Genomic DNA, 24373 nt, shown 5'->3' with positions numbered 1-24373 from the left:
GGAAAAGAATATATTCTGAACATTAGAGGGAGCAGTGGGAATACACAAGCATGAAACCCATAAAACAGGTGCTTATAAGGCACCCCCTTTAACAGTGCAGATCTTAGGCATCCCATCTTACCCTAGGTTAGTTTGTCCTAAGTTAGGATTTGTTTGGGGGTATTCAGAATAATCTAATTTTAATATATTTCTTCCTTTGAACAACTGGCTAACATGTTCTTCTGCTCCGATCAGGTTGCGGCCGTAGTTTTGTGCTTTTCTCTTTGAAGTTCAAGATAGATCAGCACGTGACCTGAGAAGCATGACTAGGACATGATGGGGCTTGATGTCGTTTTACCTGAGTAACAGAAAAACCTGGTTGGAACGGATGTGAGAAATGTTGGTCTTCACCTCCCTGAAAGAGAAGCTCAAAGTAGGACTTTCCCTTCAGAGGTTTTTGATTCCCCTGATATGGGGTAGGGCCCTGGCATTAGAAAATTTCAAAAGCTCACATAGGTGATTCTCAATTCCTGTTATGGAGAAGAACCACTGCATGGATCTAAGTGCTCATTTTACAAAGGAGGAAATAGTGAGTTGATAGCTCACAAGTCTGATCTGATTGGTGGCAGAATCAGTGCTTTCTTTCAACTAAACATTCTCCATGCTGCTCAGGCCCAGGACTGTGTCTTACTTGTTTCATACCTCCTTTGGCCTGCCTCCATTTAATAGAGCTGGGTTCATGGTAGGATTTCAGTAAATATCAACTTTATACATTCACATCTGTTTTTTAATTGCCAATATCAGCTGTTTTGGGGGAAAAAAAATCTTAAGAGAAGGCAAGTATGCAAAATTCCATGAGATTTTCAGAGGTCCAGCACAGAGAGCTCCTGATGGCCTGGGTTTGGTCCTCAGCAAGCTGTCCCCATGTAACCCCAGAACTTGTCATGACTTCCATCAGGGTTTCCATGCCATCAGTTAAATGAAGAGATTTTAGGACAGGCTGGGGGTAAGTACGGAATGTGTGGAGTGAGGAGGAAGGAAAAGCAGGAACCTATCATATGAGCTACATCCCCAAAGGAAAAAAATCCACAACCAGATCATGTGCTGTGAATGGATAATTATGAATGTAATGATTCTACTATTGTCATGTATGTAAGAAATAAATAAATAAATAACAAATAAATGGATGCCTTAAAAAAAGAATTAATGACAGGCTTAAACACACAGGAATATGGGAACAAGATGGCATTATACCTGAATCTGGACATACATAGAAAGTGCTAAGAGGAAGGAAAAATGACACAGTTTGTAAGAATATTGGCACTCAGATTCAGGATGAGTGCACACAGAGATGAATATCTCATTGCTGTCATTTACAATCCAGCTTTTCTTCCAGTTCTTATCAGGAGCACCTAAGAATTTTATTTCCTCCAACTTCACAAGCCTGGAATTACCCTTAGAGATTTTAATTCTGGAGAAACAGAGGGTGGATTCTGTTTAAGGAGAATTGAAATCAAAGCCTGATCTTGGTCCCTCACAGATCATGCTGATGCCTGAGTCCACAGTATAGCACCGTCCTTTGCTCACATCCTTTGGTCTCATAAATATGAAAATTACCCAGGCAGAGGCCACACTTAATATATGCTCATTTATTGATATATTAAGATAGTGAGCAATGAGTTTCATCACCTGCTTTCCTAACAGGTAGTTTTGATAAGAATCATTATAAAAACAACATTGGATTTTAGCCTGATTTTTACTCTTCATTCACTCATTGATGTACTTCCCCTTCTTATGGATGAAAAATAAATAATTGTGAATAATTACAGGTACCTCTTCTATTATCAGCCTGTGTAAGAAGCCCAGTTTGAGAGAGGTGGTGCATCCTAGTCAGTAGAGGTAGGAGAATATTTGGTATGGCCCAAAGGTATTGTAGTTCTTTCTCAAAAGCACATGATGAATCAGATCCTGTCTTAGGACACCTCCTCTGGCAAGCATACCAATATTGAAATAAGTTATTAGAAAACAAGCCACAGATCTTTTTTTTAATTATAAAACATCGTTTATTTAAAAAGAGCAATGCTTTATACAAATTCCCATTACAAACCCGCCAAATATCTATTGGCCTTTTCCAGGTGTGGTAGCAGAATATAAAAATATCAAAACTGGATAAATTGTATCACAAAAATTCCGTTGGATCTTTGGACTATTGATTTTCTGTGGGGTTTAGCAATAGGTTTCCATATGCATTTACACAACATATCAGGCTTTATATATGAGGCAAGGGCTCTTTGAATGATAACATCTAGAAGCATAGATTGTCAGGTTTGGAAGACATGCTAAAAGTTGCTTGGTCCAAATCCTCATAAGACTCAGGATAACTTCTCCCTGTGCTTTAGCATGAAGTACCATTCCCACTACCCTGCAGTGCTTGTTAGCTGCCACCTGACAATAAGAACACTGAAGGTATTACTTAAAAAATAACCTCCACATCTCCTTACAGTTTATGTGTCAAAGACTCCCAAACACTCAGGTTTCTGTTTCCTCCTTTGCATCTGCTTAGCTACAAAAGCATCAGTCCATCTGACTGAAGAAATGAGGACTTTCTCAGGATCCTTTTTATTTAGTGAACTGAATTTCACTTTAGTGTTTCACTACTCAAGAAACTGATTAAGGCAAATGACCCATGTCAATATTCTTCTTCTTTTTCCTCCTTTTAAAAGTAACCGCTGAAACTATGCACTTAAATTTCTTAATTCTTTCCCTAGTACAGCACATTTCACCTTACAAAACCACATTCACATGTATTGCATCTCACTGGAGTCCCACAACATCCCCGTGATGTAGGCAGATTAGGAATTACAAACCCCTTTTTAGAGATGAAGCAATAAATCTAGGGCAGCCAAGTGTCTTGCCCAAACTCAAGGCAATAATTGATAGCATTGAGATTGAAATCCAGGCCTCCAGACCTCAGAGTCAACACCCTTTCCATTACATCATCTTGCTCATGTGAAGTAACATTCTTACAGACTAGAAAGGTAGGAGAAGTTGTTCAAATGGAACAGAGCACCAACAAAATGTTCAGCTCAGCAGAATGAAAGGAAATGGACCTGCAGAATAAAGGAGCTACTACACAGAGCAAAGGCTGTGTGTAGGTTTTATTCAGCAACTTCAAAGCTGCCAATTGAGCAAAGAAAAATACTACTTAGGCATATTTCATGTTCAAAGAATGAGACTCATATCAACTAATTAATACTCCCATTAACCTTTACCAGCTGGTTAAGCATAATTATCTCAATTTGACAGATGGGAAAAGAGGTAGAAAGATTAAGTGACTTGCTCACAGCTATAGAGAGAGTATTTGTCACCACATTATCACTCCAGCAAGTCTAGCATTTTGTTCAGATAAACATACCACACCTCTCTGGGAAGAGGTAAACTATATTATAATTACATATGTAAAAACAATGTAGCTTAGGAGGGAGGAAGAAAAAAGGTAGTTTGGGGGATGTGGGACTGTGAATAAGTATCTTAAAAATCCAATCAATAAAACTGTGTTATGACACTCAGGTGAGCAGCACACCCATTCCATGAAACAAATATTTTTGAAGCAAACAAGAATGCCGTAGGTCAAAGTACAGGGATCTTGAGGGAAGGTCAACAGAAAAATATCGTCTGGTCATGCAGAAGGATTTGTTCCCACAGATTTGAACTGTAACAGATTCTTATTGGCTTTCCGACTGAAAATGTATTCTACCAGATACATTATCAGATTCAGGAAAAGAGTACAACATAAAGAAAAGTGGGCTTGGGGGGCAAGGGCTAATAAAGAAGTAAGTGCCATAAGATCATGGAAAAATAAGATAAAGTAAGTATATGAAAAGGGCACACAGGAAGAATTCATATTTGATACAGTAGTTTTGGTCTTACAGCAAAGATGCTAAAAGCTGATAGCAGGGGCTAAATGATATTCAACCTGTTATATAGGTATGAAGAAAAAGGAAGAAAAATATTCTAATAAGCTTATTTAATTAAAATGAAATATACTTTTTCTATTTTAGAGACACTCTGAGTGTACGAATACCAACATAATGACAATAAGAGTTTTTATGGTCTGATTTTTTATAGAAAAACATGTATATATACATATCTGTACATATTTAAGGGGCACCCCTCCCCCATGACTACTTGGTGGGAATCAATAAAATGATGGAAAGGGCTTCCCTCTGACACTGAGAAAAGAAGATAAAATAAGACTAAGCTACTTGTCGCCATGGATATTTATAAAAATATGGTTTCTTTTGTAAAAAAAAACCACAGTTCAGATTACAATAGTCAAAAGTCTAAGATCGTAATGTCAATGATAGTATTTCAAAGTCCATTCTGTATTTGTGTCAACAGGATTTTCTCCTTTTGCCTCTGTCACACGTAGTCTTTTCCACTGGATGGTGTAGGTTTTGGATAAGGCCGTGGTGTTGGGTAAGAAGTTGTTTTTCGGGGACAGGAGCAGCAAAGTAGGGCACCTCCCAGAAGGCAGAGCGAGGCAGCAGCCCAGCCAGTGAACAGAGCCTGGCCAAATTCATATCTAAAGAGAGACACAATGCATATGTTAGTCAATGAATCACTGGCAATTTTTCTAAAGAAGGAAATGATATAATACACATTATATTTCTTTAGTGAAATTACACCCCTCCCTTGATTCCTTGGGAGGTACTTTAAGGTCTGTGAACACAAGAATGTTTACATTGCAATTATTGACAATTTATAATAGTACAGCAGGAATACGACCTGCAACACCAACTTAATTACATGAATATTTCCAAAGATTTTTCCATGTATAGGAGACTTGTAAAGCAATGCTTATATATTTCAGTTGTGGGAATTAGACCACAGTTCTTAGTCTATAACTTATTAATTGGTGCTATCAAATATCAATCATATTTTTTAAAAATTTGCTAGAGTAGAAACTACTAGAGTTTCTAATAGCTGATCCTACTATGTAAACTAAAATCTAAAATTTATGTTTTATAAAAAAGACTTCTGAGTAGTCCATAGCTCAAAGAAGTATTAAGCCAGCCAGTTTCCTATGGTTAAGTATCTGTGACTGATTATGAACAATAGAGATAAAAGAACTAGATCTAAAAGTTATAAGGCCTGGGTTTGGAACCTGATGCCAACCCCCAACTGTTGCAATTATGGGGAATCAACTTTACCTCTCACCCATAGTTTCTCCCACCTGCTTCCTTGGATGGGTTTCAGGATCATGTGTGAGCATGTAAACAAAAAGTGCATAGTGTCCAGCAATTTATAAACTGCTTTCACATGCACTACTAGTATGACTGCTCTGGTAAAATTTTGTCCTATTGACCTCCATAAGTTTCTGTTCCTGCATCATAAGTCTTATGGGACAGGCTCCAACATAATCATTGCAGTCTGTGTTCTTCTGTATGTGGGAGATTATATAAAAAGAAGCACACCTTATCTCTGAAAACACTGAGTTTTTTATTTGTTCATCCTAGGACTTACAAACAATGATTACATTTTAACATCTTGACTTTGAATGTAGTTATTAAGCTTTAAAGATGTGAAGACAGTGAGACAATCAGTGCTGTCCCTGATCAAAGTGTGTCATCAAATGAGGACCAAGAATCTGCTCTTTAACTTGTATGGTTTGTAGTAATGAAAGAGATGATCTTTATAAAGTCAATTTTGTAGTGGTAATGGAACATAATACTTCAAAGGTATATCTCAAAGTACTAGAAAAATACACCACAACATGGCTTTACATGTAAAAATAACTGTTAAGAATAAAGTATTATTCATTAACCACTATGATAGTACTATTTTTAAGCCATAATAAACTATGCATTACAAGTAATCCTAGTTAGTTGCTGTAAACATCAGAATACACTTCAAGAAGAAAATTTTAAATGTATTAACACTTGTTCATATTTGGAGAAAAAAAAATAAAGATGCCCCATGTAGTTGGGAAATACACAGCCCAGAACTTTTCTACTTTGAAGTGCATTTTGTCATCAATACAGGCTGTTAAAGCAATTATCAAACTCATTTTAACACGAGTCACAGGTCATTTGAATTGTTTGCAAGTTTGACATAAGATTTCATACAATTTTTGAAAGCAAATTTGAGGAACTATGGCATTAGCAGGATTGTGTTGAACATAAGATGGGCATTTCTCTCAGAAAATAAACTATTTTCTGCTTGAATAGCATTACCTGGCATTGACGGGGGTCATAGGGTCATAGAATTCTTGAACAATTCTATTGCCATACCATGCTGTGGCAACTAAAATAACCAGACCTACAGAAATGCAAAACAAAAGGCTGTTAATCACTATGGAACACTGAGCCCATTAAGTCCGAATGTATTTTATAAGAATTAAATCTCAACAGTAGTGCTGACATTTTTATCTTAGTATTACCAACAGTAGAGTTGATTTATATATGATTTATTCCAAGTATTCTGTTAAGATATACAAAAATATTAAGTTGGAATTAGGCATAGTTTAACTATTCATGACATCTTATTTATTTATTACTCAAGGTCACTGGCACAAATAATGCTTTTTAGAAGAAATCCAGCAAATTCATATTATTCAAGATTTTCTTCAAAGGTACTGCAGTCCTATAGTTTAGTATGCTAAGCTACTTTTAATAGAACTGTTGTTCTTATTAGTTGTGCTTAAAAACAAAAGGTGAGAATTCTTATAGGTTCCACTTGACCAAAGTGAAAATTTACAGTTTCTGCTGGAACAAAATTAAAATAAGCGGTTAGTAGCAGAAAGAGCAGGACCTGTCTCAGAATGGACCAGAACACCCAAATCCCTATTGGCCAGAGCAACACTGTACGATGGAATGATTTGCTGAGGGTGCCATGTCGAATTGCTTTCTATAGCACAAGCTCAGTTTCACACAACATTTTTATCCATTAATATCAGGGAAATCACTTCATCTAAAACACCTATGCCATCAACATAAATATAAAATGTTTATAATGAAATATAAAATGGCTCATATTTTCTTGTCCAAAGGAAATAATTGGTATACAAATTTTCAGTTAGATAGAAGAAATAAATTTTCAAGAGATTCATTGTACAAAAGGCTAACTACAATTAATGTATTCTTGAAAAATGCTAAGAAGGTATATATAAGTGTTCTTAACACAAAAATGGTAACTATGTGAGGCAAGATGTTAATTAGCTCAGTTTACTTATTTTTCAATGTATATGAAAAATATGTGCAAATTTACCTGTCAAGAAATAAATTTAAAAAGAAACTAATATCTTTTATTGCAATTCTGAAAATTCATCAATATAGACAGATGAATTTCTATATTCCTTCTCCTCTTTTTCAAAAAAATTGGTTATATCTACTCGTCTTTAATGCATGAGAGAGAACACTTTGGTTTTTGGCTGTTCAAATAGACCATGTGCACCTACCTGTGAGCTGCATGCCTGAGGAAGTTTCTGAGACTGAAGTTATAAGAAGGCAAGCAAAGAAAAGGTGCTACACACTGAGTTTATTCAAGGCTCAAGATGAAATTGTTAGGAATAAAGCACCATTCATGTCTTTTCAGACAGGAGCTAATATGTGCTTCAATAAGCTGAAATTTTATCACTCGTCACTTTAATCACATCTTTAGCAAAGCCACGTTCTCCCTCTATTATGGGTTAAATTCACATGTTGTGCTGGATCAAAGCCCCTCTGGGTCTTTGGTCAATACAAAAATTAAGAAAGTTTAACTCTAGTTTTCCTAGTAGTATATTTGTATCTAATTCAGAATAATGGGCATATATATATATAATATATTTAATACATATTTATATTTATATTTACACATAATAGTTAGGATATATAGTACTCTATTACTATATGCCTACATTAGGTATTATATTAAAGGCATATTAAAATAAACCTTATAATAATAAAATAAACCTTATTAGAAAGATGTGAAATGATGCTATTCATCTTCTACCTTTTATTTTCTCAAAAGACACACAATTTAACACTTGAATAGAACAACACATACATCCTTATTTTATATGGTAAAAATAACCTCATTATTTTATCAAGATTTTTTTTCCAAGATGTTCCCACATTGTTTTCTTTCCTACTCATCTAATCTAACTTCAATAGTCCACCTCTATTCCAACTGGCCTTTCTCTCTTCTGATCTATGGACATATACTTTTTATTCTGGAATTATACCTTCCATATAATTCTATATGGAATGTTGTCCTCATTTTTCTCCAATAATCTAAATCCTGTCTACCTTTCACAGACCTGTATGATTACCCAGTGATTTATGCTTCCTCTCACTATTCCCCATCATTTTTAACATAGTATCTATGGAGACACAAGAGATGTTTTCTAAATTAATAAAATTGTTCTTGATTTTTTTCTAGGTAGCAAACATCTCTCTTCAACTGGGGAGAGACTGGTTCTAACAAACAAGTGAGCATCTGAAACCTTAGCGAATAGAACTGACATGTGAGCACATACATAATATTTTCATTTGGCTCTCACACAAGAGTCAACTGACTATAGGTCTGTGTCTGCAGATTTTAAAGAGATGAAAATAATTCTAAGTGCAATTCATTCAACAAAACCTAATGAAACCAAAAACTAAATCTCAATCCATATTGGTAAAGGGAACCACGGAGGCAGGCCTCTCTTACCTGCAATAAGGAAGATCACACCCCCAATGACAGCCATCCTCATCTTCTGTACCTCATCATCTTCCAAGCACTTCATACACTTCATGCCAACGGTGGACACAAAGATTGCTATAAGTCCCAGCAGGATTCCAATCACCATCAATGCACGGGTTGCTTGCAAAGTGCCTGAAAGGAAATATTTAGAACATTTTTAAAAACTTGCCTAAACTAACAAGAAAAGAGTGGTAGGAGACCAAGTATATTTTACTCTTGTAAGGAAGGGAAGAAACTGAAGTAGGAGCTAGATGGCCACCATTCTAGTGATATTTCTGCTGGCAGACTACACTATTCTCTCAAAAACAAAACAAAATAAACAAATATTAAAAAAAAAAAAACACAAAACACCTACGTTGAATGCTGAACAGAGGCTCCCCGGCCATAACATTTTTTAAAAAATTAAATTCAAAATCAACTGGAAAAATAAGAAATGATCTAACTGAACAGTTTTAGCTAAACTAGTGTCTATTTAATCCTTATTAAGAGTATTTTAATTCTGAAATAACAAGTATACATATTATCTTGATGTTTACTATTTGAATTTAAATGGCTTACAATGCATCTTTGGTATTTATTACCAACTTTACACCACAATCATCAAGCTTCAGAAAAAGTAGTGAATATGAAACATATATGAATTTTAACAAAGTTTATCATGGCTGGATAAGCCACACTTGTATCTCTAGTGACTATAAGGAGGACACAAAACCCATTTTTTTAAAAACAAAATAAACTTTAAGAAGTTACTTTGGAACATAGTAGTATATTCACATTCAAAAGTTTAACCAGTTTTTTTCAACTATTTCAGCTGTCATGTTATAAAATAACAGACACAATAATTCATTTTGGTATTTCTCAGGATCCCACTAATTTTCTAATTCCCTGTATTGTCTTTGGTTTACTACGTCATGATCAAATTGACAGGATCAGGTTTGAGAGATTATGTCGATAGATCTCTTAAAGAGAAGAAACTTCAGACCATCATTGTGGCATAAAGGTGAAGACTTGAAATAAATAAGGAGGGGGAACTAGACAGATTAGATTTTATTTAGTTAGAAGCATTGGCTCCTTCTGGTCTTCAAAAGTGGCTGAGATGATGGAAAAAATTTGAATTTCAAAATCTAATTTATACCCAGGTTCAGTCTCAGCATCTTCAGGGTTGATAACTTAGGCTACTGATCAAAATTAAAACTAAACATTTCTGAAGCATCATTAAATTTCAATTTATTGACATTTCTATTCTTGTCATCATTGATCTATGACAAATCATATTAATCTCTTTCTAAGAAGCATCAAAGGTATTTTTATAGTATCTGAGTGATATTCTGTAAACCAAAATAATTTCTTGCTTGACTTCATTAGAAAATGAAACAGATACTCTCTGCCTCCCCTTAACATTCCTACCTCCCTGTGTGTAGAAACATCTATACACACCCACCCACACCCCTAGCTCAATGTTCCAGGCGGGAAAGAAACTGAGGAATCAAAACATGTTCCCCAGCCCACGGTTTACAGGAAGTGAAGCTGCTTACAAGGTCACTGCACAACTCTTTGCACAGAATCACTAACCATACTGTGGTATGAAGAGGAAAGTACCAAGGACTCCATAACTAAGATGTATACTTCCTTATCATTCACGAATAGCCTTTTCAAAGAAAATCATTCCTTAGAAAGAAAACTAAAATTACAATAACTCAATTCTCATCCATAACACGGACTTCAGATTTGGTGGGATTCTAGAGGCAGAGGCCAAAAGCAGCAAAAACAACACAGGTGCCTAGAGGATAAGGTGACTATTTAGGTCAACTTTCCCAGGACTGTCTTCATTTTAAAATGAACAGTCCCGCATCCTAAGGGGGCCCTGGGTCCTGGGAAAACTAAGACAATAAGATATGGAAAGGGAAATGAAGTTCAGCAAGGTGCAAGGAAGGCATGCATTATAAAGAGTTTATTACAAAGTGAGGGTAGAGGACTGGAGTCTATTCCAGCTATATTCAGAAGTCACTGGAAGATCTTAAAGCAGGGGTGACATGTTTTTACCCTCAGTATTTAGATCATATAATCAGAAAATATTCCTATTACTATAGCCCTTCAAATATGTAAAACCTCTTACATCTTAGAGCCACCTCTTTATTTTATCATACATACTCAGCTTTCCAACCCTCTATTAATGACTTTTCTTCCTTTCTCTGATCTCTTTCCAAGTTTTCCACTGTTTTCAAGTTGTAGGGCCCCAAATGTTACCTAGCTTATATAATAATCATACTTCTGTTTGTCAAGTAAATGCACCAGCCACTTAAACAGCACGTCTTAGCACTGAGGAAGCACAGGGCATCCTTCATGAGGAGTCTACTGGGCTTTGGGCCCCTGAGTCAGGCTTGTATAAAACCTCTGAACTTTTAAGCAAGGCATACACACCTATAAACTACTCCAGGTTCCACCGCATCTGCCTAGAATGACCTAGAATTCACAATTTTAATCTAAATTTCTCCCCTTTATAAAAACAAACAAGTAAACAAAACAAAACAACAACAACAACAACAACAAAAACGCCTTTGGTTCATGTTGTACCACTTCTTTTGCAAGGTTTCCAAGGAGGAGGATATTCTGTTTTATGTTCGCTAATAGTCCTGCAGTGTTTCATTTTCTTATAGAATAATGTGTTATTTGTTTAACACACAAAAAAAGATAGAGAAAATGGAGAAAACAAAACTTCTGATTACATTCACCATGGAGATCAAGGGGCTAATTTTTTCGTTTTTTTTTTTTTTTAAATGTGACAAAACAATAGTGTAGGATGTTGTTTTGTAAAGAAATATCTTCCATTTATATCCTGGCAGCCATTGACTTGTAAATTTTTGGTTTTTGTATTTTACAATATTAGCTGGCATCAAACACAAAATCTCATCTTTCTTTACTAATTTGGATGAGTTCTTAACTACAGTGATATGTAAGGAAAATGTAAAAATAATAAATACACATACACAAACACTGAGAATCATGACAGCATGAAAACTCACTAGCTGGGCATATGTAACAATGGATTTCACGTCAAGTTAAGCAATATTGTGTTACAAGTTATGAGGACTTGTATGTGCAGATCAAATCTACATTGCACAGTTTTAAGCTGGAGCCAGATGAATTCTTCAGACCAAGTTCTTGTGGAAGGCTGTTAAGTCAGAGACCTAAGACATGTAGCTGTAAGCTCCTAGATGACTTGAGTCAGATATTTATTTATATTTCCATCCATAGTACTGAGTATAATACTTGAAAATCTATACCTGAAGAAGAATTTGAATTAGAGCAGTATCTTTCTTTATATTTTAAACTGTAATAATATCATACATAAAATACATATACTTCTGTTTAAATTAATCTTTGAAATAATACATAGAAACGCTTCCTTCAAGAGCTTTGGATGCTAAAATCTTTATACATAAAGCCAGATTTAGTTTTTAGGTCATTAAAAGCTAAAAACTCATGCAGAGAGGAAACATTTATACTCTTAACTTTTTAAATTATATTTCCAATGAGCTCTCAAGATGAAATTCATTTTTTTTCTTATTACAATGACAAAGGGAAGGGCAGAGATACCAAGAGAAATGTTTAAAAGTTATAAAATCATATTTTGAATCAGAGAGATATAATACAGATTTGTGCTATTAACTCTGAGCTGGTTGGATCAAATCTAGTGTATTCCTTTCCTGGAACTTTAAATTTGCAGATACCTGTACAATATCATAACTAACTAAAGTTGTCTGTGGAGAATTTGGTTAGCAAACATTGAAAAAGTCATGCTATTGTTTCTCTTCATTATTCAGCAGTAAATGGAGAAGGCAGTCTTTTAATTATACTTAGCCAGACTGGTAATCTTGAGCTTAAAGACCCCCTAAGGAGTTCTCACCACTTTCAACCTAAAAGTATAATTTTAAAAATACTTACAAAGATCTCTACTTATAAGACAAGAAATGAGTTGCATGGTACTGATCTACTGCACTTAGATTCATCAACCTAAGTGTAGAAAGACAAGTACAGACAAGAATGTGGATTTTTTTTTTCTAAAGCTTTACATGTAAACACTTGACATTGTTTATGCTACTTACTAACCATGTTACCATATTCTTACCCTACAGAGTGTATATCATAAACAAAATAAATTTCTATTCTAATTGTATCCTCACACAGTCCTTCTTTGTACTAGTAGTTGCTAAGAATGGAGTGAATAAAAGAAAAATTTGACCACTGTGTGACAAGAAGAAAAATGCTCTTGGCTCCCTTACAATTAAAAAAGCTCTTCAAGACTGTCACAGATTATATTCCTATTTTTTTCAACTTCTTAAGTCTTTCACTTTTACTGATGTTCAAAGTTTCACAAGAGAAATTATTGTTAGCATTTCCATTTTATTGGTGAATGAGCTCGTGTGACTTCAGAACATAAGCGAAGTCAGTAACTCCAGGATGAGGAAGGCCTTTGCACTTTTTAGGATGCTCTGAGAGGTTTTGCTACCTTTCTTTGGTTTGTTTCTTAAATAAATTGCCTCATGATTAAATTTGGGCTTCTATCACCCCCATGTCACTTACTCATCATTTTAGGATTGTGTTCTGCCACTAGCTTTTCCCTCTTCCATCATTAAAGTTAGCAACAGAAAGTTGGCCCTGGAAGGCACCGCACGATCATCCCAGTTAAATCCCTAAGAGTGTGATTAGGGCTGTGCTCACATTTTTGAATGGACACATTAATAGTGAATTTATCGTGGTTCCTCCTACTTTGCCTCATTTTATGTGTGGGAAAACACCTGAGCTAAGAGAGGTCAAGTGGATCCCTATCCATTATACATAATTGCTACTTAATGCAAAACCAGGTTAAGAATTAAGAACTTCTTATTTCAAGCTTTTTTTTTTTAATTATTACATTTCCATCGTTCTAACAGTCAGAACTAACTCTTGAAACATCTGCACAACAATCGCCCTTTGAATGTCCTTGGTTTCGTAGGCATAAAGCAGTCTAGAGAAGCATAAATGCCCTCCTCTCTATCCATGCTTCAAAGACTGTCCAAGTCAGTGATTTTGTTTCTCTGCCTAAGTCTGACATCATGGTGAGAGTGCTGGGAAACCTCATGACAACCAATACTCATTAAGCACACCTACACACAAGTGGATTCATGCAGAGCAAGTTTAACAGGCTAGTGTAGCTTATAAACAAATTACAGAATCTCAGAGTTAGATGAAACTTAAAGAGTCTAGCCTAACCTCCCATTTGTCTGGTGCTTGGATCTTCCCAACAGCATTCTTACAAAGTGCTTACTTATTCTCTGCTTGGATACCTCCCAACACGTAGCCTCCTTAGACAGCCCAATCTTTGGATAGTTCTAGCTATTAAAGTCAAGTAAGAAGAAGCAACTAATGAAGCATGCAAAATAGGCATTAGCTTCCCCAAATGTTGAGAATGTCATTAAAACAAGGCAAAATGTACAGGTTAATTAAGAAAAGTATGCTGCGATTATATTTGATACTCTCCTTTGTATACGTAAATTTCCACTTTCAGCTGCAAGAGTTGTCAATGTCAATGGACATCACAATAGGGTACAATGAAAGTTGTCTTATCCCCTATAAATCATAGTACATTGTGTGACAGGTGTTTCTCCAGAAGTACCTCCTCAGTTTCATTTTCATAAACTGCTTGGTTAGAACTACCTAAAATAAGTTCTGCTGTCTCTCATGTCTTACATTATATAGAGTACATTCTGTATACAGTGTAAGCACACTGTGTTCCTTAAGATCCTTCATGAAGATCACATGTTTTTGACAACTGATACCAGTTAAAGCACAGAAACAAGGTTCAGTGCTAAAAGCTTGAGAAATTCCCATATGTGGAATGTTAAGATGCTAAATGGGCTCTACTGGCAACGATAGCAAGGTACAATTTCAGGAAACCTATAGTCAAGCTTTCATCTTAAAGCATTTCATGAAACATAAGCTTTTATGAGGCACACTACTTATGCACACAGAGAGTCCTTTTCATCTCTATATGTCATGGAACTACACCAAAACCAGTCAGTGTGTCACCACCCCAGATCTTCTCATCAGGTGGGCGTGAGCATCACTGCTCAGGTGGAGAAACAGAGACAGATTTCCTGGGCTCCATCCAAAAGCATCCAGTGAGTCACTGGCCAGTTAGGAGAAAGAACCTGTGAGTCAAGATTCCCTCTCCTGGGAATTGGTTTTGGGAGAAAGGCCTTACTTCCATCTTGGATAAACCATGACTTTAACCAAAGCAGAAAGGAGAATTTGTTCTCACTGAAGGCACAAACCAGAAGTCTCCAAATTGTATGCATGCGAGAGGGAAGTATGTATTGCTTCCACCACAGCTTTAAAAACTATAATAACTACATTAACAATAAATTAATTAAAATGAAACATTTAAACACAGCATTATGGTTAAGGATGATCTTATTGAGTATCTACAGCATGAATCAATTTTTTTTCCATTTTGTCATTTAAGTTATACTAGTTAAACATGTTGAAAATGAACAATCTTGATTAAAGGAATGAAATTGATATTGAGACTTCTCTGGAATTGTCCTTAGTACCTTCTCCATCTGCCAAAAATGACTGACACCTTTTCCTTCAAGAGTATTTCTCTTTCCATGGGACAATTCAATGATTCACTCTCAATTGTTCACTTTGGAAATATATCACAGAAGGGCTATAAACAATACACAACTACTAAATTTATAGATTACTTTTGATATAAAAGAATCATGACACGGGAATCTTGAAAAGCTGAAGTGACAACACACAAAACCACCATACACATCGATTAAATTCTCCAGGTGTTCAATCAGGTCTGAAGCAGGTTTAATAACTCTAAACCACATGGCTTCTGACATTTTATATCAATCATTATTCCTCATTGGAGGTGGGCAAAGCAAGTGAAGTAAACTTGAGCAGTCCCAAGCTGCTCACCCTGGGCACGCCTTGGGGACTGGTGGACAGTCTTATTTTTCTGAGGAAGCTTTTCTTCAAGTTGGTTAAAGGACACAACAGACACATGGTATACAACAACAAATGTGATTGCTCAAGAGAGATCATCCTGTCATGAAAGTTTATTACCTAAGTGGGGATTTAGCGATTTTTCTAACAAGGCACTCAAAAGCTTTTCATTTTTTAAAAAAGGAGAGAGATGGAAAAAGGCATTTTGTCATCTTTCTCCCCAACATCCATATAAATATTGCCCTCTACATAATCCTTTCCAACTTAGCCTCCTTTCTTGTTGTCCTTTTCCCACTTGCCATCAATCTTCTCTCTAAAATAATACTATATGGTCCACCTCCTCTGAACACCTCAGGCTTGAAAACGAAATCTCTTGTGCAAATACCAAGAGGCTTCTTTAAGGAGTCTTGAGAGGGGCTTCTGCGCACTTACATGATTTTAAAAATGGGAAATAACAGGTATGAAAGTGACCCTTACCATGAAAAGTCATAGTAAAGTTTTTCTTTTAACTTCCTTATTTGATATTTTGGAATCATAAATTTAATTTTGCACACTGTAAAAGCTACACAAGGCACGCCACTTTCTTGCCAGAACCTTACCAATCCTGAAGTTACCCAGAATCAGAATGTCCAGAAGAGGCCTAAGAGCTCAAGTTCAAGCATGGCCTTCACTTTTCCAATCTCCACCCACCCTCATAAGAATTTAAGATGAAACCACACCTGGAGCAGGGGTGGGAGTGGGGGCAGAAAAGTGTGCCAGGAAGTTGGAGGCAAAACTAGAGCTTAGGCCCGGGCCTCCTTTTCCCAAAACCAGGGTTGTCTCTAATCCCTCACAACAGATCAGGTGATCAGAAGATCTGATCACCTGAAGATTGATAATCATGTAATCACAGAACACAACAGGGTCACTACCCCATAAGGGAGCCACTGGGGGGAATTGGGGTCTGTAGGTGGCTGCCGTGAGAAGGGGATACACTCACTGTTTAAATTCAGCAAGGAGTCGAAGACTTTGCACTGGATCTGCCCTGTGCTCTGCGACACGCAGGACATCCACAGCCCTTCGTAGATGGCCTGGGCGGTCACAATGTTGTCTCCAGCATAGGAGTAAATCTTCCACTGGGGTAGAGCAGTGCTGACGATGGTGCCGATCCAGCCCAGAAAGGCTAGAATGAAGCCTAGGAGCTGCAGCCCTGCGTTGGCCATGGCTAGCTCAGGCGCTCACGCAAGCTCCGGGTGGCAGGTGCAGAAAGTGGAGAGTTTGCAGGTGCGCACCTAGGGCTCGCGATGGTTGCCGGGGCGCTCCAACCAAGTTATTGAGGGGAATCCTGCTCGCTGTGCTGCTGCTAGAGAGGCTCTATTTCCGGATCAGGGTCCCAGTCCAAGTTAGCCCTGGACTTCGGCTGCAAGAAGTGGCCGCTGCTCCCAGGCTCAGGCTCTGAGACTCGCAACCGCTGGGCGCCGCGATTTAAAGCAGCTCCGCCCCCTGCTGCAGCCGCGCTGCGTCCCCTGGCGGTTTCGGGGCGGCTCACAAGGAGCGCGACCCAGTGCGCAGGAGTTGGCTCTGGCCACGGCGCTGCTGGCGGGACAGTCCCGCCAGCGATGATGGGACAACTGGAGAATGATCAGAAGTACGTAGGTTGCCACTTCTCATTTCTCTCCTCGTTCGTCAGGCTTCTCATTCATTCACTCCGTAGTAACGCTCAAATTACTATGGATGTGTAAACATAAAAAAAGCCAGAAAAGGAAAAATGGACCCCCGCAAGAGCTCCAGTTTCACTTTTAACGCCCCCCAATATCTTATTGAAATCATTTCCAACTCCGCCTCCATTCCTACTTACACACGTTCCTTCGTCTTCCTTCAGCGTCCTCCCCTTCTCTTTTCCTCCTCCTTTTCTTCTCTTCAAGGTCCTGTCATCATCTGTCTCCTCAAGGGCCCTCAGAGATCTTTAGGGAACTGAGACCCAGAAAGGAAACACGACTTTCATAAAACAACACAGCAAGTTAGTAGCATATCCAGTATTTGTGTCTGCCCTTGCATCTTAAGCTGAAAGAAGCACATGCCCTTTCATATATTGTCCTCCCTTTGAAAATGCAGCCTGGTGCCCCACCCCAAGTTGCCCCCTTCACATACACCAATTGCTTCCTGAAAGGAGTTTGTTTTGGAGCAGCACCTCAGATTATCAGGGGGACCTGGCCAGTGCCCATTTCTACTCAAGGATGTTCCATGGATGGATTATCAAGTATTGTTTGTCAGAGAGGAAGGCACAAAACAGCCCCCAGTGGAAAGAGCACCCTGTTGGAATTTAGGAAGACTGCATTCCCACCCTGGCTTTTGCAGGGAGGGCTCTGCCATTCCCAGGCTTTGGTCTCCTTGAATTTTTAGTGTGGGCTATGGATCTCTAAGGCTTTCTTCTTTGTAGTTGCTTAGAAGTGGTGTTGTGGTTGGGAATAATTAAAATGTTTTCCCGACTTTTGTGTGTGTGTGGTGTAAGTGTAATGGGAGGAGAAACTTCTATGGTTTGGGTAAAAACAGAAGAAACTTGGAGGCAGAAATAAACATGAAGGAGAAAACAAGGGCTACACATACATACTAAGGGAGCTGTTAGACTGCAACAAGGAAGAAATGATAAAAATGAGGGTGAGAGGAATGGCAAAGCCCTCTGCCCCACTTGGCTGTTTCCAGATGACTTTTGTGAAGGCTTAAGGAATACAGGACTTGTCTGCCCAGGGATTTGGGGTGAGCAGCGAGGACGAGGGTGACATAGGAACTGGAGGAAGAGATTTAGTTAAGCAATATTAAAACACGTGAGGGCTATCCTTCTACCGCCTCCCCATACCTGAAAAAGGCTCCAAATAATATGTGTAGGGCAAGACTGTGTTCACATTGTGTCCCCTGGCTCTGGGCCTGCAAGCAGTGTTGTTCTCTAGGTTCCTATGAATATTCTTCAGGGGCCTGGTGGTGTGGATGAAGATATATCATGTTGTAATTTTTTATTCCTCAGATCAGAAGAGGGACTGTAGGACTAAACCAGAGTCATATAAATCATATCAGCCTATCCATTTTTCTTCCAGTCTTTTTCAGAATTAAAACCATTTTAAAAAGACAAGATTTGAATCCAATGAATGTATTTGTTTACAAGCCCTTTTAATCTGTATTGGGATCTGTTTCTATCAACCCCAAGTTGGCAGGGAATTGGAAGGATGACTTCTGTGGTCAGCAGGGCCTGTGTTTTTGTGGTTTTACTCCAGGTCTGTGTGAGGCTGATTACCTCACTACCCACAACCCTGTTTGTGAGACTGCGGTGAATGCTGTTTGCTCCACTGTGACCCATGCTCGTCTCTGGCATCCTAATCCTGTCTACTTTTCTGTCCTGAGCTTCAGGACAGAGAACAGGTGAGATAATAGCTCAGTGCAACTCCATTAACTCCTGAGGAAAACAACTTAGAGACACTAGCCTTTCATAAATGAGGTATAAGCCATAAAGGCAGAGTTGTGATCCAGAAGATTCTAGAAAGACTGGCAATGGTGTGGCAAATGTCCTTGTGTATGAAGCCAGATAATCTGTTATGTACTCTCAAACTTCCTCTCTCTGCCTCACTTTTCTTATCAATAAAAGTTAAGGATTGAGGGGCTGGGATTATGGCTCAGTGATAGAGTGCTTGCTTAGCATGTATGAGGCCCTGGATTCAATTCTCAGCACCACATATAAACAAAAAATAAATAAATAAATAAAGTCCATTGACAACAAAAAAATTTTTTAAAAAGTTAAGGATTGAGATATAAAAGGTCATCCAAGTTTAAAGCCTTAAAACTCTATGGAATAGTAGCTAATACTTCTTAGTAACATATTTTCCCCAAGTGTTGAGCTCAGGGTTTCATATGCAATCTCATGTGAAGACAACAGAGACACAAAGAAGTTAAGTTGCTTACCCAGGGTTATATTTGGTAAATGGCAATGCTGGCATTCTAAAGTATAGTTTGACTCTGAATTCCATGCTTTCAACCGGCATGCTATAGTTTCTCAATGTGAACCTAGTCAAACTGAGAACAATTGCCATTTTGAATGGGCTTAGAAACCCTTATCATGTGCTTCTAGTTCCAGGCAATGGTGAGATATTACATTGTGACTGTCCTTTCTTTAAGTCTCTAGCAACCCACTGAGATCCTATATCTTGAGGATCTGGAGTCATGTGGTGAAGAGGTATTGCTGCCAGGAGGGAAGTATGCAGGAAAACAGCAGAGCCCATGGGTCTATTCTAGGCATATGATGGTGCTGCAATTTAGTCCTGATCCATGGAACTATAGTACTCAGTAGACAAGGTACACAAAAGATGGAAGTAAAAGTGAGGCTAAGTTTGATAGAAGAGTGTATAGAAAGAGAAACCAGGCCCCAAAATGTAGCATGGCAGAGTACCTGATATAACTAATGATGAGAGAAAGACAGCCTTTGGGATGTAAATTCTCATTAGAGATAGTACAAGTTCACTTTGACTTTCCAAGACTTCTCTCAGATGGTAAAGCCAGAATGGATGCCCAGAGTACTAAGTAAATAATCCGTCTGCTGTGTAATCATTTAGGGCGTGAGGGAGCAATCATACTTCAAACTTGAAAATTTAACGTGAATTTTAGAACATGCAAGTGATTTATACTGGTAAATACCTAATGTAACTTCTTAAAATAGTTTTTTGAAACTCCTTGGAGCTTATGAGAGGTTAGTGAGGGGCAATCTTTTCTTTTTTAATATCCTAATTATACATATTAGTAGAGAAACTTCAAAAATTCATACAATATCCTTGTTGTCCTTAGATTTTCTCTCAAATGAGTCAGACCCCACAGTGGTTGTGAGCATTAAGCATGTTAATACTTGTAAGGTATTTAGAACAGTAGTTGGCATGATAAGCACAGATGAAATGGTACTTATTATCATTTTGAGCAGATCAGATTTATTAAAATGCTGATCCTGTCGTTTACAAATGATCCTTATGTTTGTTCGGAAAAACCCTTTCTTGCTTTGATTTTATTAAAATCTAATTTAATATCATAGTAGCAAGATAGACAGTTCTCTATCTGGAAAATAAAAATTTGTGTCTAGAAATCATAAATGCAGACAGGATCATGGGCATTAGATGAAATTTCATGCTTCCTGCTCCAGGGCCAGTAAGATTCCCTCTCTGAGTGCTGGATGGTTTCCATGGCTGGGACTGAAGCCTGAGGAGCCCTTCCTGAGAAGGGGAACAAGAACTGAGGGAGAGTGGGACGAATGTGACGTGGAATGACTCTCTCCTAGAGATCAAGGTGGATCTTTAGAGAGTAAGGGGGAAAAAAGTAAAGCTGTAGTTTGAGATTTTATGATCAAATGTCTACACTATTATGTAGATATGAAACTTCCTCTTAGGTCTCCCCTCAACTTTGTCTAACAAGTCTATTCAGAAAAAATAGGGAAAAGGTGAAATTTTAGCTGTAAAGTATACTATTTCAATCATAGATGTCTAGTTTGAAGTAAGTTGATGAGGGACTATTTTCTTTATTGCTTGCCTTAGGTCGTTTGGCCAAGTGTTTCTTTTTAATCATTAGAGATAGCTAGGTGTACCTTAATAATTTGATCATGGAGTTCATATCAAATTTGTAATGCTATTTTACTTCAACTCTCCTTGATGTAACATTCTCTGTATTAGGGTTTTCCTGAGGGAAAAAAAAGGCAATAGGATAGTATGAGGAGTGTGTGTGTGTAGAGAGAGACAAGGAGAGGGAGAAAAGGGGGCTTTAGGGAATTGGCTCACATGGTTCTGAGAACTGCTAAGTTTGCAATTTACAGAGTATCCAGGAGCTTGGAAACTGGGGTAAGAGTTGGCCCTGCAGTTCTGAGTCTGAAATCTTGAAGTCTTGAAGCCTTCTCTTTTGAGACTCCTCAGTCTTTTCCTAATTGGATGAGGCCCACCATGTTAGGGAGTGTCATCTGATTTACTCAAAAATCTACTGACTTAAATGTTAATCACATCCAAAAAATACATTTAACAGTCACATCTAGGCTAGCGTTGACCAAAGAAGAGACTACGTGGATGCATAAATTATCCATCACACTAGATAATGCTCAACTAATCATTTACATATAAAAATTTTACTCATATGAATTCACTCAGTCCTCAAAAAAGTCAGTGAGTTAGTTAACAATCATTACAGATGAGGAAACTGAGGTCTGAATAGATAAAGTACTTGACCCCAAGTTATATAGCCAGTAGAGAGCAGAGTTGTCATCCAAACTCGGCTGATCTGGCTTCCAAGCCTGTTCATGCAGTATGCTAAACTACATCTGAAGCCAGTTCTTCACTCCTATCTCCCTTGTGATTGTCATCCAAATATATCCACAAACCCAGTGCTCACCTGCTCCACAAATCTGAGTCAAACAAGTGTCAATAGCAGGTGCTCAGTGAATGCAGGGTAATTAAAATGAGTGAGTGAACAGATGTCGGGCTGAGGGAGGAAGAATCCCTGATCTTTATGATGTGGAATCTGAGGCACTGGGAACATGATAATGAGTGAAAAATCTTTCATCCCTCAATGAGATCCTGATTTTTGTGGGAAAACAAAAACAAAATCAAAAAAAACACAATGGAAACAAAAAGATGTAGCAATACAATAAAGATCATAATTTTTAGCACCTTGTTCTTTGAGATAATCTTGAAGTCTTAAGAAGAATGCCTTCTCTTGTGAGATTTTGAGATAAGGCAGAATCTAGTCTTTAACACTGCCGTCTTCCTACTTTAGGTGTGATGTTATTACATCAGTTAGTTAATGTCCCCCACCTGTGAAGTAAAAACAAATATGTGTAACTCACAGTGTTTTTGAACAGTGAATGAGATTGATTGAGATGATGCCTTTACCACACTGGGCCTGTACCTGGGACAGAGAAAGTGTTGGATAAAATGATACCTGTGCTGTGAGAACCTGGGGAAATGTTTCATTGCCACCGAATGAAAAGAGGAAGGCAGGTTGTGATTTGATCATGCTCAATGAAATATCTGAACTGAGATTAAAGCTATGCAAGGGAGAGAACATTCTAGACAAAGGAAGAAAATTATGTCTAAATGTCAAGCAAAGTTACAAACTGGCAAGCTGCATCTCAAATTTGAACTGAGTATATGTATTGTTCAAAGATTTAGCTAAAAATCTGGCTTGTCTAGAATAATTGAAAGAGATTGCGATACTGTGTAGTTCCAGGTGTGTTCTCTGGTTTCCTGTTTCTCCACAGTGTCTGTCATTCATTCATTTGTGCCATTTCCCTGGGCCCTGTAGACATCTGGTGCCAATGTCTGCTTAGGCAGTGCTGGCATAAGCAGGGACTTTATCATGCAGTAGGCCAAAAAGAGTGATCATGGGATTTCAAGCAGGAACTTGAGCAGATTTTTAAAAAAATTTTTTTTCCAGGTGGCAGAGATAAAAGTTAGTTTAATGAAGACGTTGCAGCAAAATGTAGGAATGAGTAGTCGACAAGGTTTGAAGGACATAGGCTCAGGGACATTGGAGATCGAAGAGTGTACTAGCCAGAGATGGGTAGATAAGAACTCTGCATGCCTCTATGTGAGTTCAAATATTTACTCTGAGCTGGTTGATCATTTTAAAAAATTCTGGGTGATGTTGACTGACACAGGACAGAGACATTATATGTGTCCCTAAGAGAGAACATTGAATGAGAAAGAGGACCATGGTTCCTTCTCTCAGATTTAACATTTCAGAGGTGGAAAAGAAGCTGGATCTTTTAGACTGATACAGTATGTCAGTCTTTTAAAAAATCCTAAGGGATTTTTCAAGGGGAATTACATTGTGTATGATTTTTACCCACAAGATTAATTCTGCTATATTGTATCTGGAGGAAAAATAAAATTTAGGGAGGAATAGTCAGGAATTATGGCTTTATGTATTATATCTAACTATACATTGATGTGAATGATCACCTCAAACTGGGGTTATTTGGATTTTTTTCCTTAAGTGAATAGAAGCCATTGAAAAGTTTTTAGTAGGGACAATATCTGATAAGATTTGCATTTCAAAATTACTCTGAGGAGTGAAAATTGGCTTAGGGAGGGATTGAGGAGAGGTACGGCAACACATTTCAGTAGGAGGGCTATTGCTATAATTTGGAGAAGAGATGGCAGCCAGGACTGAAGAGTCAAAATTGAGAGAAAAAAAAATTGAAATGATATGATGGGATTAAATATTGGTATACTGGTATACTAGAAACTAGTTAGCTAATTAAGAGACTAATTGAAATATTGTAGGACAGAATTTTAGCTTTCCCCCCCTCACTGCATCATATATATGATCAAATGCAAGAATATGCACAATTCCATATGTTCTAGTTATAAATATTTCCCAATCTAGGAATATAAAATAGCATTTATTGATTTTAACAGTATGCCCACTACTATAAGCACTCTGCCTGAGAGCTTCAGATGCAGAAACTAACCAGTTATTACCTTATTAAATTAACAATGCTATTTTATAATAATAACAACAAATTAATTTGGATCCATCCTCTACCTGAGGCTCCTTGGCTGTGTATCAGAATGAGGTTGCTACAGTCAATGTGGTAAAAATGTGTAGGAGAGAGTTTTAGCTCCTGAGTTCTTGCATTTCAGTCCTGGCTTTGCAGGTGTTAGCTGTTTGATAT

The 24373-nt window shown here is 37.6% G+C and overlaps 1 protein-coding gene across 1 annotated transcript; it reads right to left on the bottom strand.

The window, feature by feature from the left end:
• Positions 1–2080: 2080 nt before the first annotated feature.
• Cldn1 (claudin 1) lies at positions 2081–17123 on the bottom strand. The gene is made up of 4 exons (XM_026389359.2): positions 16685–17123; positions 8677–8841; positions 6216–6300; positions 2081–4564 (listed from the first exon to the last, which is right to left on the bottom strand). Exons 1-4 carry the CDS (start codon positions 16905–16907, stop codon positions 4402–4404), a joined length of 636 nt encoding a protein of 211 aa, XP_026245144.1. The 5' UTR covers positions 16908–17123; the 3' UTR covers positions 2081–4401.
• Between the last annotated feature and the right edge of the window lie 7250 nt (positions 17124–24373).

The sequence above is a fragment of the Urocitellus parryii genome, chromosome 2, assembly GCF_045843805.1.
Source record: "Urocitellus parryii isolate mUroPar1 chromosome 2, mUroPar1.hap1, whole genome shotgun sequence".
NCBI lineage: Eukaryota > Metazoa > Chordata > Mammalia > Rodentia > Sciuridae > Urocitellus > Urocitellus parryii.
Note: the sequence above shows the minus strand (reverse complement) of the source record. Positions and strands in the feature narration are given on the sequence as shown.